Below are 16,661 nucleotides of genomic sequence, written 5' to 3' on the forward strand. Positions count from 1 at the left end.
CATTCAACATAATTTCTATTATTTGCTATACTTTCCAACTTCGACACCTCAAGCAAACAAAACAGCATCCCATATTCGCTTATTCTAAATATTTGCATTCTGTTCTTTTGGCCAACCAATATTTGCATTCAAATGCCAATAATTAACCTAACAGCATACTATTGCTAAACTAGCAAGTCGCAATTACTTGAGGGGAGCGTTGCGTATTCCTTCACAAAATTTTGAAAACAAATAACAATGATAAGACGACATTTTCGTAATTATAATGAAACATTAATTAAAAATTCAAAAATAAAATAAACCAAACACAAAGCGTACATTTCATCCTTAACAGGGTTAATTCTAAAAGATCAAAAGCATTTTGTAGAAAAGGAAATTAAAATTAATGTCTTAAAAAGTAATCGCGTAAGATAATAGAAATCATCGCAGATTGTCTTTCCATGTCAAGAAATTACAGGTAGGCTTATTATCCAAGACAGCAGAAGTTGATATGTTTTCAACAATGACATTGCCATCGTGATCAATTCTGTAAGAGACATTAAGTCCCTCCAAAATCAGGTGATAAATTACTTCGTTGGAATTTAAAGCGTTCTGCTCTCTTTCATGGAGTAAAGTTGTTTCATCTTGCCGCTCATCTACATCAGAAGTATTACCCAATAGTTCACCGTTGTCTTTTTTCAGGAGAGTGTCATGAGGCCGATTCCGTTGACTCAATGACCGAATATCCCATGAAAGGACCTGCTTTATCAAGCTTTGGAACTCACTTGACGATGCATAAAGTGATTTCTTTTCCTGAAGCAGTATGGGAGAATCATCATCCCTATGATTTGCATTACGAGAAGATTGAAAATTGGAAAAAGAATACAAAAATTCATGTGTTCATATTCATCATGCAATATAAAACAACCAACGCCTTTTCCCACTGGTTTCAGCTTAATAAGTCAAGTGACATAATTGGGTTTTGTTAAGAACCATTTCTCCAAAGAGGCCAATTAGATCTAAATCAATTTTAGTAGTTTTACTCAGATGACTTTGGTCTTAATCTACATTTAATTAACAGGCTTTCCTCCGTTTGATCACCTATTCTAAGTAGGGCCAGGGTATTCTTTTAGCTTCCGCTCACTTATTTTGTAATATGAGGTTAAAAGAACGATCTAGTGCATGAGGCTCTCAACGAGTGGGACTGGGAATTCTGTAAGTCTTCCTCTCATTCATTTTGTAATATAAGGAAAAAAAGCGACCCAGTACACAAGGCTCTCACCAACAGGGATCTGGGTAGGATAAATGTACAAAGTCGTCCCACAAGAAGGGAAGCCGTTTCTAGGAATTGAACCCATGACCTTTTAGATTGCAATGCAGAAACCAGACTGTAAAATATCAAAAATTGCATTCAGCATTTGTAAGGCTTTAAGAAAAATCTTGTAAGCCTAGTTAAGAAGCTAAAACAATTCTTTTTAAATATAATATGACACCAACTAAAATATAAGCAAATAAAACCAGTACTGAATAATTAAGGTTAAGAAAAACTGAGATTAATAAAAGCTCCATGAGGTATGACGATCAGAGTCATACACCTCTTTATTTAAAGATATGAAAGGTTAAATTACACAGTGAAACTGAAAACCAAAGGGGTGAATCTATTATGGTTACTGACAAAAATTTCAAATACGCAGTTAATCAAGGCTTAATTTAATCCCTATAATTTCAAGCTATGCCATTTCATTCCCTGATTTTCTAACCTTTTCAGTTGAGCCACTTAATTACCATTTCTTTTCAATGTAATCTTTACCATTAACTAAGTTATCAAATTAAAACAGTCAAGGGATTGCTTTGCTAATGTTCCTAATTGATCTTAGTGTTTCTATGTTTTGGGGGAAGGGTTGACATGATGCATTCAACTTTCAAGTGAGTAGTTAAAAACTCACTGCCATCATCCAGCAATTTTCAAGTGCTGAAGTGAAGTCCTCCGAAAAGCTAACAGAAGCTACTGAAAGTAAGTTATCCTCCTGAAGAAAAACATTTTTTTTTTCTTAGGATGAGATAATAATTTATTAAACTTCTAAGAAGAGATGTAAGAAAATATCATACTACTCGGATATTTTTCATTGCTGATTCTAGACGTGGACCATAATTGAAAGTTTCCAAAGAATCAGAATGCAAGAATAGTAGAGTTTCAGTGACAAGTAAAAAGTAATGATGGTTGATTATATATCATTCTTCCCACATGGGATGATTAAATTTAATATCCAGGTAACAATTGCTTGCAGTTACTTATAGTAATCTACATTGAAAAATCAAATTGATAAAATCTGTTAAGAAAGATTAAAATATATATATATATATATATATATATATATATATATACTAGCTGAAGCATTACCATTAACCAATTTGGCACTGTAGCTTCTCGGATGCTGTCACAATACGTTAGATACGGCTTGACATCAAGCACTGGCTGTTGTTGAGATTCAGAAGCATCATGATTACATATTCACAGAAACACATAAAATTCATAATAAAATAAATAACAACACAAGTGGCACATAATTCCAGTAAAGTTAGCATAAGTAAGGATTGGCAATGGAGACTTACAGTTCCATCAACCAGATCCACACCAGAGAGCAAAATCATATTTCCCTGTACAGCTTCTACCTATAGCTCACAGTTAGATCAAAATAAAAGTCACAAAAGTGGGTTCATCATTTATTTATTTGAAGACTAAAATTGAAATTCTAGGAATTGGATGGAAAAGAACACAGAAACAACACGAAAAAAATATAAAATTAATAAATGTGACTCCATAGCTGCGATGCAAAAACACTTTTTTGGGAAGGGAGGAGAGGAGTTATTTACAAAGCACCTTTTATTAATATAAAACTATTGTTTTTTATAGAGAAGTGAAAATATCCCAACACTAATTTAAAACTAACAGGGTTGCAATCTATCTTTAGTACAAGGACCTGAAATCCCAAATTTTGTCTTAGGAATATATTTGTCACAGGCTTGTGACAATTCAGAAGCATCAAGAGAAAACAATAAAATCTATGGATAATAAAGGATACTGTGATATTCCGGAGACATGAAGGTCATTGTGGTTTACCAGTCTCCAAAATTGAACAATGTGCATTAAACCATAGTAATATGAATCAACAGAATGATACAAAATATTTTGATTGGCAAAAGCATGTCAGAAGCATCCCACAAGGCCAATATGGATCCTTACCTTTGCTACTGTGAGTCCAATGGGGGATGGCCGGTGCGGGGATCGTGTGGCAAACACTCCCATTCTCCCACCTTTCAGTCTTGGGACCCTCACCTATTCATCCACCAGTTCATAAGAAAAGTTGTCTTCTAGAAAACCAAAACTGAGGCAAGAAAATGCCACACAGACAAGCTATTAGCTAATCAGTTACACTAAAGGCACACACCTTGGCTTTGAACCCTGATTTAGAAGGATGCTTCCACAGCTTCTCAAGATCGGTATTCAAATGAAACACATACAAAATCCAGCAATGAGAATATTCCCCTAGACCCTCTAAAGATGCCGGTGGAACACGAGCTGTATTAAAAACCAAACAAGCCCTTGCAAGCGGTACAAGCAACGGTTGCCTTGGCGTTCCATTCCTGCACTAAATGTGAAGCAAAGGTTCATTATCCATTAAAGCAGCGAGTAATATGCTCTCAACAGAGAAGGAATCCAATATACCTAGTAGAGAAGCATGAGTGAACAACACCAATGGAGGTCATGGGATAACAAGTGAGGTTTAGGTTTTCAGATTTAGGTTGCGAGTGCGTTAGTTCTTTTCTCAAGGCCTAAAATCAGCCAAAGAATTAGAAATTCATAAATGAAGTAAATGGAGAAGTGTTGTTGAAGAATGGAACCTGTTGGGCCCTAATTCGGCCCTGTCTCTCAGAGGCGCATTTGTCAGAGGAAGACTTGAGAGAAGCCTCAAGCTCTTTGATCTTGGAGTTGAGAGAATTCAACTTTCTCTTCAATAGGTACGCTACCATTGCCAAAAAGAGAAATATAAGTATGAGCGATTATAACAGTTTAAAATTGATGGAATGGGGCTTAGCATATACCAGAGATGGAAATGGCTGTGAATGTCATGGTTATGCTCAGTGTCAACCATTTTGTTTCTGAAATGCTACCGCGCAATCGCATCACTCAAACACTCGAGCAGCTTCTGCTGAATCTTACACTTCAGTTCCAACGACCCACTTCTCAATCACTCCTACATCGTTATATTTGTGGACTACTCAGAGCGGGTTGGACAAGGCCTTAAAACGAATATTTTTGGACAAAACTTCTGTTTATTTTTTCAAATATCTTCTTTTGTTCAAGATAAACTTTTACCTTTTTAACTTGGGATTAAATTAAGAATCATTTTTAATCAAAATAAAAATTTAATTCAAGTTAAAAATAATACTAAAATATCTAAATTTTATACCCATATTGTGTCTATAATTATTTTAATTATGTATTTGAATCATTAAAAATTAATATCATACGTAATATTGTAAATATTTTTTTATAAATATAATCAAAAATATATCTTAATTACACCAAGAAAAAACAATAATTTTTTCTTTCTACTGATTCAAGAAACATTTTTAATTAAAAAATAATTGATTTTTAACCATAATTTTTATTCAAAATAAATTAAATGTATCAACATAAGTTTTATAAATGATTATATTATATAACTTTATTTATTGAGAAATCTTATTTAAAATTTACCTGCTTTGTTAAAGCTTATATTAAGTATATTTTATAAAATTATTTGATAATTTTTTTATGTATGTTAAAATTAACATAATATATATATCAAATAAATATAAATGATAATAATATGATTATATTGTTATAATAATTTAATTTTGACAATTTTTAATATATAATATATAATTATAATTAAAAATTTAATTTGATAAAAATTATATTTTGTATAAAATATTTCTTTGTGTAGTTATTAATATAATTTATTAAGTTAGCATTTGAACTCATGCACCATATAAATTAAACTAAAACAATTCTTACTAGATAATCTACTACATGTTTAATTAGCGAAAAAAAAGAAAAGATCTACCACATGTTTAGTAATATTTAAAATATTAAAAAATTATTTTTGTGTATAAAAATACAATATTTAACACATTTAAAACTATTATGATATGTATACACATATAGAACATTAATACCATCTACACATGTGTATAAATATAAATAAATTTTTATTTTGTTTATATATTTATTTATATAGTTTTTAATTAATATAATTAAAATTCTACTCTAAATTCTTATGTCATCACCAAAAACATCAATAACATAATTTTTAGTTAAATAAAAAATAAAAAAATAACAATAAATAATGTTATAAAATTAAAATTTTGAAAGTTCTCTTAATGTATCATGTAATCCGAGGAACGCATGGGAAGCAGCCTAGTATTTTTATATTTGTTCATTGGTTAACATTTGATAAGGAGAAAAATAAAGAATTGAAAATCCAGCTCAACCGTTGGGTGTGTAACACTGGAAACTAATGCTTTTGGACATTGGATGGTCAACTTCAGTATTTGAGAATTGTGTGTCTTCAAGTTCAACCGGAGATCCAACCTCCATGATCGCATCTGTCTGAAGGTATCACTATCAGATTCATTCACACTCTTTTTGGTTTCCATTATATTCGCATTGCAAATCAACTACACTCCTTCCCTCTCTCTCTCTCTCATGTTTCTCTTTTCGCCACTTCATTCTCTTTCTTTCCTTTATTTTCTCCGCTTCCATTAACTGCACAACCTTTGAAGTTGATGCATTCTGACACTGTAAAACCTCATTTACACTTCACTCCAGAATTTTTATTTGTAGGAAAGTGAGTTGAGGGTGATTTTGGACTTCCCATCAATCAACAATGATTACAAATTACAAATCGAAACATTTCTATCCCACATTCCTTATGTAATTTTTTCACGTTTCCATTTTCCGCTACTAAAACAGGCATGACTTAAAACTAGAAGCAAAATTTTGCAGGAGATTGTTCCGAGCGCTGTAGAAACACAGCAACCTCGGAGGTTCAAAGTTTAGGCATGGCGAACAATTGTTCAATTGAGGGTCCACTGGTGGAAGAGTTCACTTTTAATGCAAGATCAGCTCCCTTCAAGAGTTGTCATGCTTCTACCATTGTTGAGGTCATGAAAATTAAAAATAAAATGATTTTATTAACCTCCATCTTTAGGCTGAATTTAAGAATCTAAAAGTGGATAAATTTTATTGCAAAAGATACCATTTACTCTGTTGTATTTACAATGAAATAAATACTCATTTTTTTTCAATAGAAGTTAACCAATTCAAAACAAAAACCTTGCCCATCAAGAAAGATGATTTAGATTTTTTTTTTTGGTCAAATGAACTCAATACTATGCTGTTTGATTTCTGCAGGTTGATAATGATCATTTTTTGGTTGCCTATTTTGGGGGCACATTCGAGGGGGCAGCTGATGTCAAAATATGGTTGCAGACTTACAAAGTAAATATATCTGTATCCCTCTTTCAATTCATAAGAAACTAGGCATTCTCTCACAGTTATAGTATGATACTAATTTTGGTGTCTGACTTAGGAAACTGAGCTTTAGAATATTCTATTCTTGCTATCTTATACATTTTGTGTGGCTAGCAGCATGACTTGGGGAGTTTAGGTTTATCTGGCTGGTCAACTATTGAAATAATTTTACTCTACAGTGCAGCTAAAATCAATTCATACAAGTGCATGTTGTAATGTAGGCTAGCTATTAAGTAGTTTTACAAATGTGGCTGAAAAAAGTGGAGAGAAATTTTGATTTCGAATCTGTTTGTCATAAAATATTTATTTCTGCACTATCTATGCTCTAAAATTAGACATCTGTAGGAGGAGAGTACCAAGCTCCGGAAGTTTGAATGCTGCATTAACTGTCTAAACACAATTTTGGTTGACAGAATGGAATATGGCAGCCACCTGTAATTGCTGATGAACAACCAAATGTTCCAATGTGGAACCCTGTACTGTTCAAACTTCCATCAGATGTTCTACTTCTGTTCTACAAGATAGGCCAAGATGTTCAGAAGTAAAGTTTATAATTATTTGTAGTTTTACATCTATTTTTCTCTTGTGCAGTCATTCATTGTTGCAATGCTTTCATATATGGTAGTTGTTGAAACAGCTAGATTTCTCGGTCCATAGTTCACATTGGCACTCAAGTATGAAACTTTTCCGCTTCAATTTCACTACATTGCATTGCATTATAGACCTAAACGTGTATTTGGGATTTTCCATTGTAATTTTTTCCTTGGACCTTTCCTTCCGAATATTATATCGATATTGGATATGTCATGAACACATTTCTGAATCATGAATCAGTTTAGTAAGCCTCATGAATCATTTTATCACCCTAACTGGAATTCATTGATGGTACTGGCTTTGGATCCAAATAAAACTATGCTGTGTATTAACACATATTTTAATGTGCTAATATGGCAATGCCAATTCATGCTTTAACCATATTGCTTCTGCTTAGGAAAATCCAGGTAACTAGGCAGTTAGTATGATATATTCATTGAATACTAGAAACAGAAAGGCATGAAAGTTAATATTTATAGCTAAATCATTCCCAATTGGTAAAGAGATTAAAATTGTTAATTCGTATGGAACTGTTTTCATGAGAAATAATATATTGGAAAAACGTATTGACTCAAAGCTTATTTGAAAAAGCATACACACTCATAAGTTATTTTCAGCTTCTTCAATATTGGTATATCATTCGCAAAATAAGTTGTTTCCAGCTTATTCTAATAAATTTCAAATAAGTGCTTAAATAAGTTATATATCAAAACACACTCTTCTAACCTCTTAGTGAGTTGTAGTGCTTCCCCATTGGAAAAGTTTGAATGAGGACTTTGTCTTGAATGAAGTTGTTTATCTCAGCAAGTGATCACTCCCTCCCCAGGTTCACCATATAGGACTTTAGGTAATTATTTGTTTCCCTTTCATATGAGCAAAATGGGTCTATATATTTCAGGTGGAGTGGATTCGTGAAACGCTCATTTGATAAAGGTGTTACTTGGACAGGAAGAGAACAACTTCCTCCTGGTATATTAGGACCTATAAAGAATAAGGTACAACAGAATCTATTTCATTGCATTTTATCTATGGCAAGAGGTTTGGAATTTATAGCTGTATAAAATTTATTCTTCACCAGTTCTGAATTTGATTACTTTTTCTCAGCCCATACTGCTAGAGAACGGTAATTTACTTTGTGGATCATCTGTTGAAAGCTGGAATTCCTGGGGAGCTTGGGTTGAGGTTTTAACAGAGCTCATCCTAGTTGAGTGGTTTGTTTCACTAATGCTTAGAAATGTAAGCTGGCTAACATTTATTACTTCTTGTGTGCAATAGGTAACAGCAGATATTGGCAGGTCGTGGAGCAAATATGGCCCAATTTATATTGAAAATGAACCTCTGAGTGTGATTCAACCAGTACCTTATCAGACTGCAGATGGAAAACTACGTGTTTTATTACGATCCTTTGATGGCATTGGTAGAGTATGTATGTCAGAATCATCTGATGGGGGCAAGACTTGGGGATATGCAAAACCTACTCAGCTCCCTAACCCAAATTCAGGTGAATTTAACAAGCTATATTGCTTGCAAATTTTTACTGCACAAGTATAACAAGTGTTTTTAGCTGAACTGGGCACCAAGTTTTAACTACACCCTAAGCATCCCTTTTTCAATGCTTGCTACTTAACTATTTTGTGTATTAATGGTGCATCTGCATGTCTGTTCTTGCTTACTAGGTCTTGATGGGGTTAAGCTTAGTGATGGGCGGTTATTGCTTGCTTATAATACTTTATCAAGGGGTGTGCTTAAAGTGGCACTCTCTAAGGATGATGGCGATTCCTGGCATGAGGCTCTTACATTGGAGGATACATTGGGAATGGAGTTCTCATATCCCGCTGTTATCCAAGCTAGTGATGGGCGAATCCATATCACCTATACATATAATAGGACACAAATTAAGGTACAAGCTGAAATTTTTATATGGTAGATGCCTTTAAATTGTAGGTTTCAGTTATTTGAGGATAGTTTCTTTTCATGAATTAATCTGCAATTCATTTCATGCATTTCTAGATAATATTAATCCCTTATCCTTCTTTTCTTTTTTTAATTTATTTTGGCAGCATGTCGTTCTTCGGCCAATGTGATGTGGAGTAATTGGTTTCAATTTCAAATAAGCAGAAACAACTGATCCTGTAATGCTCTGATCATATGGTCTTTTCAATTATCAATAGTTGTAAGCGCATGAGCAAGACTAAAAGCATTGGTACTCTTTGTTTATTACAAACTTGTAATTTCCAATTTTGCATATTTGGTTGCAGTTAGATATTTCATATTTGTTTTAGATTTTCATTTTAAAAACTTTCTATTTTAAAAACTGAGACAGGTTTTTTTTCATTAAAGAAGTTTTTTCCCCCTTAAAATAGTATGCAAACAATCAGATTCTACATCTATTTGCTAAACGCATATGCTTCACACCTTCCGCTTTTATTTTATATTTTTTTATGATATTTCAAATGGAAGAAAAATAGATGCCTTACCTGAACAATAGAGGTTTCAAGAGATAGCTTTAGACGTGGAGGTATTTGCAATTTGCAAGTGTAAAGTTTTATTCTCAACCATTTTACAGTTCTTTATTTAAATAAGAACACTAGGATTTTTTGAACAGTATAAGTTGAGTCATTTCTTGAAGTCCATTTTTTGAAAACTCAAATCCTAACATTTAGTTTTACTTAGCAGTGTTACTTGAACTAAGTACATGTTGGAAGAGTAACAAGAATTACATTAAATCATGTTTTAATATGGAAGTTATGATTTATAACGTTAAAATAAATTGTTTGAGAGAATTTGATGTGAATCCAAAACTATACAAATGGGTGATCTGGCCTTGGACGCTTGAGTGAAAAGAAAATATAACTACACAACACCTTTTTGACGACTTACGGTTAACTTAAAAAAAAAAAAAAACAGTTTCAAAGATTCATAGTATAAAAATGAGAAGTTAAATAATAAAACAAATACAAGAGAACCTCAATAAAATGGAAGAGAAAATAACATATGCGTCTTGTTGAGACATAAGAAATATGTAGAGAGAAAAATTAAATATATTGCCTCTCAATTTTTTTCCCGGAAGTTGAAGTACAATTTTTTTTCTCTCTTTGTTTCTAAGAATATTCATTTTCCTATTAAATGAGAGGTTAATCTTTTGGGATATGATTACACACTGAAAAAATATTTTCTTATGCATGAATTTCTATTTAATTCAAAATTCTATTATTGAACAGTCCAAGCTTCTTCCTTTTTTATTAGAGCATGCCCAATTACATGTTAACATAGATGTTTGATTGACCCCTTCTTACAAGTGATGTTTAATTATATTTGCTAAAATAATACTTTCAACTTATTTTACTTGAATCAATACTTGATAGTTTATATTCATGTTTGATTGAGTTCTCAGATTTAAAAAATTAACTAATTCAAATATGCATTTATACTTGCTAGTAAGAAAATATAGGAAAAAACAGAAAATCTAAAACAATTAAAGGCAAGAAAAAAAATGCTGAGAAAATTTCGCAAGTAGTTTATAACTTTGTAAGAGGTTTAGAATCAAAATAATAACGAGAAGGCTAACTTAATAATAGATATTTTTAAACCATACTGCCCCTAAAACATGATCCATCAAACAAGTTTTGACGGAATCTTCTCCTGACAACAAATTTTTGCCTGGTTTGAGACTATACCGTTCAACGGTTGAGACCTCCATAGTTTCAGACCAAACAAAAAATTTTCCTCTTAGCTCCTAAAATATTTTCATCTACGTCGGAACCTTTTTTTTTTTTTGGGTTTTGTACTGATATCTGTTTGAACTTTTATATGAACTTTAAGGCCCCCAACACCAATCCTCCTCCGGTGTAAGTTTGTATGATACTCTAATTTTAATTCTAATTTGCGGATTGTGTGATATATATCTCAATTTCTTTCACATGTCAAAAGACAAATAGTGATTTAGAACTTCGGTTCTTCTCACATATTCCGATAACTACTGACTATTTAGTTCTATTTTTAATTTACAAATCTAAAACTATTATTAAAACACATCCAAATATGGTAATTATTCATTAGTCAATACGACAATCTCTTCCAACGTGTATCTTTAGAAAATTTTATGTTGATTTTTTGAAAACAATTACAAAGAAATTGGAGATAAACAAATGCAAATATACACTAAAAATGAAGAAAATAATAATAATAATCAGTTAAAGTCTGTTTGTATTAGATTTTTTCTAATGTCACTAGACATTTATTCAAAGAAAGCTATTTTGAAAAAACGCATTGGAATCTTGTCGGTTTCGCATCGATGGTAATATTAAACATAGTATGTTTCTTTACTCTTTAATATGCATGAAAAGAATGAGTACCTCCTTAATTAGTTTGGACGTGTAGATTCAGGTCAAAGTAAAAAGAATAGATAATGTAAAGGTAGAGCCTAGTTGTCACAAATAGATGCAGGCTGAGAAAATTACAGACAAAAACAAAAAAATTATTATAGAATATATAGCATTGTTTAATCCATGCTTCTTGGGTGCGCATATATATATATATATATATATGGCTGTCCATGAAGCACATCAAATTAAAATGAACGGCAGATGATGACGTTTGAAAATTTTGAGGGCAGATATTGGGTCAACTTGGACTGAATTAAACATGAGTTATTTCCCTCCCATGTTATTGTTGCAGCTGTCAGTGGGAGGAAGTGTGGAACCATGTCCTTAGTCCATTTGGCGTTCTTAGTCTCAACTATCATTCTTAGAACTTACTCGTTTTCTGGGTATGTACACGCCTTACCTCTTTGATTTATGTATTTAGGGCGCGTCTGTATCTATGTTAAAATAACATTAACCTTGATTCATGTTTACTTCAACGTTACTGAGACTAATCTTTGGGTTAAATCTATGTTACACACTTCCTATATTCTTTACCCAATGGTTTATATAGTGTCTTTATAGTTCTATATATGATTTTTTTTTCTGTTGATGCTTTCTGGTCATATTCACAAACCTTGGTGCATCACATTATAGGTTTCTGTCACTAAAATGAGAAGCAATTAAACTCCTTTCCAGTCTCACTGTTCTTCAATCTTCTAGTAATTAGCTAAATCAAGTTGTAAACTTCTGCAGGCTAAACTCTACAAATTCAGATGCAGATAGTTTAGGTAATAAAAACAGCGGCTGCATAACAGGGCCTGTTGTGGAGGAATTCACTTTTCCTGCAAAATCAGCTCCCTTCAACAGTTGTCATGCTTCTACAATTGTTGAGGTCGTAAATTACAAAGTATTTTTGGTTTGTTCATTGTTTTAAATAAACATTGGGTTTTTGTCTTCAAATGTTGCATCAGATTATATCTATTTTGATTTCACCAGGTTGGGAATGGTCATTTTTTGGTTGCTTATTATGGGGGCACATCAGAGGGGGCACCTGATGTAAAAATATGGTTGCAGACGTATAAGGTAGATAAGATACATTTAGTTAAATTACATACATACATATGTTGTGTGTGCGCGCTTTCTATCTTTCTCTTCATAGGAGATTGGGCATACTTATGTAGTCAGAGAGGTTTTGATGTCTAATTTGATACCTAAATCTCGTCCTTTTAAAATTCTACTGTCAGAACTTTTCTGGCTTAGTTTTCTTTCTTCATCTGCCTAGAGCTAGGAGTAGGAGGTTGTGCTTGTTTGTCTTCAATGGAAATGCGTCTCCACGTAGAACTGAATAATTTTTTTTTTGGTTCTTGATTTACAAAATACATAAGGAAATGTAGCATTGAAAGTACATAAATTTCCAAAGTGGCTGACACGTGAATTGTGAATAATTTGATTTCAAATTTGTAATCCTTCTTGTGTTACAATTGTTTCCTGTTCCTATCTTTGGAAGGAGGGGAATGGGGATGTCACTTAGCTCTAAAGTTTTGACTGCTATTTTTACTTTGTGAATGCAAATTTGGTTGGCAGAATGGCAGATGGCACTCACCTGTAATAGCTGATGAAGAACCAAATGTTCCTATGTGGAATCCTGCACTGTTCAAACTTCCATCAAATGAGTTACTGCTGTTCTACAGAATAGGCCTAGATGTTCAAAAGTAAAGCTTCAAAAACTTACAATCTTCTTTTGTGTGTAGTTTGTATATGCTGTGCAACCTGTGGTTTCTGCCATTCCCTTTCATATGGTAGTAAGATTCTTTTAATTGAAGCAGCTGGGAATCAAATTGAACCTAGTATTGCTGAGTAGCATGACATTTTGAAGGAAATAAACAATTATCATTACATCACCCCTTCTTTGGAAAAAAAGATAGCCTGAGGGAATAATTGCTTTATACACCGTAAATGATGTTGTTCTTTTTTCTCAAAATATTGTTGCTTCCTATTGCACCTATGACCTGCACATTGGGAGATGGTTGGTGATCCTCAACTTCCTTAAAATACTCTTCCTTCATAGAGGGGTTGATCCATTATTGTTTGCAATTATAAGACCATTCTTCATCTATTTCATTATTCTGCAGCATCCTACATGAAGTATTGTGCTTCTAGATTCATACTTAGAGATAACACATGGACTGACAGGACCGCGATTCCCAATCACATCAACTTTTTTTGTAGTTTGCATGAGTTCTTTTGTATATTTTATGGTTATGAATCTCAAAGTTATACCATTCGAACAATGAAAGTGAATAGAAATTCGCATTGCAATACCTAAAGTGGAATCCCTGGAGTAACATGAAGTTGGGTTCAGCTAGAGATAGCACCATACTATATGGAACATCGACAGTCCCAATTGTGAGAATCCATTAACTGAGATCCATGTTTAGGTACTCAGTATTATTATTTAGTAAAATCTAGGTAGCTTTCAATTGGGGTTAATCTTTCCAGTAACAGATATAGCACAAATTTCTTTTGAAAATGCTTATTTTTCAATTATTTAATTATAATGATTGTACTTGAGAAACCAGAAATATCTTTATATTGAATTAAGATTTTAATCGTAATCAGTCATGGCAGTCATCATACTAAAATGTATGAGACTATTTAATTTGAAAAATAAGTGAATAATTAGCTTATTTACTTTCAGATGGAGTGGATTCATGAAACGCTCATATGATAAAGGAGTTACCTGGACAGAAAGAGAACAACTTCTTCCTGGTGTACTAGGACCTATAAAGAATAAGGTGAAACAAAAACCAGTGAATTGTATTTGGTCTGAGCTTGAAGTTTGGAATTCATAGTAAAGAAAAAATTATCTTCTTATTACCTAATTCAGTTACTGTTTTTTCAGCCTCTCTTGCTGGATAATGGTGACTTGCTTTGTGGATCTTCTGTTGAAAGCTGGAACTCTTGGGGAGCATGGGCAGAGGTTTGTAATAGAACTAATCTTATCTTAGTCAAACAATTGACTTGATCAGATGGATAACTGCTGTAGCTTGTGGCATGATAACAGGTTACAACAGATTCTGGCAAGACATGGAGAAAGTATGGCCCAATTTACGTTGAGAATAAGTCTCTTGGTGTGATTCAGCCAGTACCATACCAAACAGCAAAGGGGACACTACGGTTTTTGCTTCGATCCTTTACTGGCCTCAGTAGAGTTTATATGTCAGAATCCTTTGATGGTGGCAAAACTTGGGCATATGCAAAGCCAACACCACTTCCCAACCCAAACTCAGGTTAATTGTCCAAACTGTTTATGTTGTTTACATTATTTCCTTGCAGTTATCATGCTTGTATTTAATTGGACTTGCAAGAACAAAGTTGATTGTGGATTATTTGACAAATCTGTTTTGTTGTATTAGGCATTGATGGGGTTAAGCTGAAAGATGGCCGTTTATTGCTTGCTTATAATACAATTTCAAGGGGTGTGCTTAAACTTTCCCTCTCCGAGGATGACGGTGATTCCTGGCATGAAGCACTTACATTGGAGGATACCATGGGAATGGAATTCTCTTATCCTGCTGTTATACAAGCTAGTGATGGGCTAGTACATGTCACCTATACATATAATAGGACACAAATTAAGGTACAAACTTAAAATTTGCATGGCAGCTGTACCCTCTTCCTTGGATGACATTTATTGTCATGGCATGCGTTTCTCCATATGACTAACCTCCTTAATTTCCTTATTTTTATCTTTACAGCACGTTGTTGTTAGGCCAAGGTGATGCAGACCAACTGGTTTCAGATTGGCAAGCAGCTAAAACAAGTCCTTCATGTCTTTATTATATATGACATGGAAAACCCTAGCAACATACTCTTTTGAACATATTTTTTAACATACTCTGTAGTTGGTATAGTTTTAGAAAGTAAAACCAAGAAGTGTGTTGAAAATATGTTCAAAAGTGTGCTGCTAACACTTTTCCGTATGACATTTTCTAGCAGCAGTGACAGATACATAACGCAATGACTATGGCACAAATTGATTTGTTGTTTTTAATTAATCTGTTAAAAAAAGTTGATGGATTTTTTTTCCCACAGTGATAACTCAGTACCATTTTTTTTCAATAGTTTAGAAGTTCTAATGTCTGTGTCATGTAACTTTGGGTTTTGTTTGATACTTGACTAGAACATAGAAAGATCTGCTACCCCAAAATTATGTTCGGATAAGGATCACATAGAATAGTCATGATATCAACTCTGTCTCTAGTGGTAGATTCTCAACACACATGGGCCTAGGAAAAGTTCATTTCTTTTTTGTATAAAGTCCAGCAATTCGATTCTTTTTTTTTTTGTCATGCAGTAATACAAATATAAGGCTTCGTTATGACCACATGATATGGGCCAGGGCCTATAAATTGAGTAGTTTAGGACTGATAAATAAAAACAAGAAAAAGACGTAAAGGGGAATCACAATGTAAAGTTGTGGTGGTCAGCGTGGGATTATTATTATCTATTCATATTTTACATCCAAGTTAGAAAGTCGTTGAGTTGAATGCTATTACTCAAAAAATGAGAAAGTAAACACGTTTGTCAAAAATATAAATAGCAATAAAATTTACATTTTCAGTATAACAAGATGACTGGAAAAAAAATACCCGAAACAATTGCTATCCTTAATTTAAAATTGATTTCCATGAAATTAATTATTAGATTTTGTTTACATAGAATTAAAAACAAAGTTATTTCTATAAGAATAAATTTTACACATAACCCCTTCTATTTGGAAAGATAATTTTCAACTAAATAAACAATTAATAGAACATGTAGGCATGGGAGAGGGATGGTATGATTAAATAGCTCTAATTTCATTAATAGGAATTTTAGATTAATGCTACACCAGTGATCATATACTTACAAAAACTAAAAACATAGCATATCTTTGTGATTGATCCGTCAACAAACCTCTAAAATCAACGACATAAAAGTAAGCATGTATTTTTCATGTTTGATTTGGTGTTTAGCTCAAGTTAAAAATCACAGAATGTGAACACAACAAAAGATTTATGAACGCTCTAAGAGCCGCGAGAAAATCATAGGCGTGACATATTATAGTACGCACAAACTACAAACAACGTCAATTCGCCATG

General features: G+C 32.8%; 3 protein-coding genes across 5 annotated transcripts; 2 read left to right on the top strand and 1 right to left on the bottom strand.

Annotated features, from left to right (window-relative positions):
- Positions 1–420: 420 nt before the first annotated feature.
- LOC113874939 (tRNA (adenine(37)-N6)-methyltransferase) lies at positions 421–4,228 on the bottom strand. 2 transcript variants are annotated; one of them, XM_027513250.1, is made up of 9 exons: positions 4,084–4,228; positions 3,883–4,004; positions 3,707–3,813; positions 3,429–3,624; positions 3,224–3,316; positions 2,593–2,652; positions 2,381–2,455; positions 1,926–2,006; positions 421–792 (listed from the first exon to the last, which is right to left on the bottom strand). In XM_027513250.1, the coding sequence occupies exons 1-9, from the start codon at positions 4,163–4,165 to the stop codon at positions 421–423; spliced, it is 1,188 nt and encodes a 395-aa protein (XP_027369051.1). In that variant the 5' UTR covers positions 4,166–4,228. The 2 variants fall into 2 exon arrangements, with proteins under 2 accessions (XP_027369051.1, XP_027369052.1); XM_027513251.1 differs by lacking the exon at positions 421–792 and having other exon boundaries at positions 1,914–2,006.
- Positions 4,229–5,592: 1,364 nt separating this feature from the next.
- On the top strand, positions 5,593–10,589 carry LOC113847785. 2 transcript variants are annotated; one of them, XM_027477063.1, is made up of 9 exons: positions 5,593–5,641; positions 6,032–6,189; positions 6,440–6,526; positions 6,973–7,100; positions 8,052–8,148; positions 8,258–8,335; positions 8,429–8,654; positions 8,830–9,053; positions 9,214–10,589. In XM_027477063.1, exons 2-9 carry the CDS (start codon positions 6,088–6,090, stop codon positions 9,235–9,237), a joined length of 966 nt encoding a protein of 321 aa, XP_027332864.1. In that variant the 5' UTR covers positions 5,593–5,641; positions 6,032–6,087; the 3' UTR covers positions 9,238–10,589. The 2 variants fall into 2 exon arrangements, with proteins under 2 accessions (XP_027332864.1, XP_027332866.1); XM_027477065.1 differs by lacking the exon at positions 5,593–5,641 and adding an exon at positions 5,668–5,826.
- Positions 10,590–11,856: 1,267 nt separating this feature from the next.
- LOC113874757 lies at positions 11,857–15,392 on the top strand. The gene is made up of 9 exons (XM_027512972.1): positions 11,857–11,921; positions 12,271–12,409; positions 12,514–12,600; positions 13,102–13,229; positions 14,216–14,312; positions 14,420–14,497; positions 14,582–14,807; positions 14,934–15,157; positions 15,276–15,392. Exons 1-9 carry the CDS (start codon positions 11,857–11,859, stop codon positions 15,297–15,299), a joined length of 1,068 nt encoding a protein of 355 aa, XP_027368773.1. The 3' UTR covers positions 15,300–15,392.
- Positions 15,393–16,661: the final 1,269 nt, after the last annotated feature.

The sequence above is a fragment of the Abrus precatorius genome, unplaced genomic scaffold (genome assembly GCF_003935025.1).
Source record: "Abrus precatorius isolate BTA unplaced genomic scaffold, Abrus_2018 Scaffold8, whole genome shotgun sequence".
Classification (NCBI taxonomy): Eukaryota; Viridiplantae; Streptophyta; class Magnoliopsida; order Fabales; family Fabaceae; genus Abrus; species Abrus precatorius.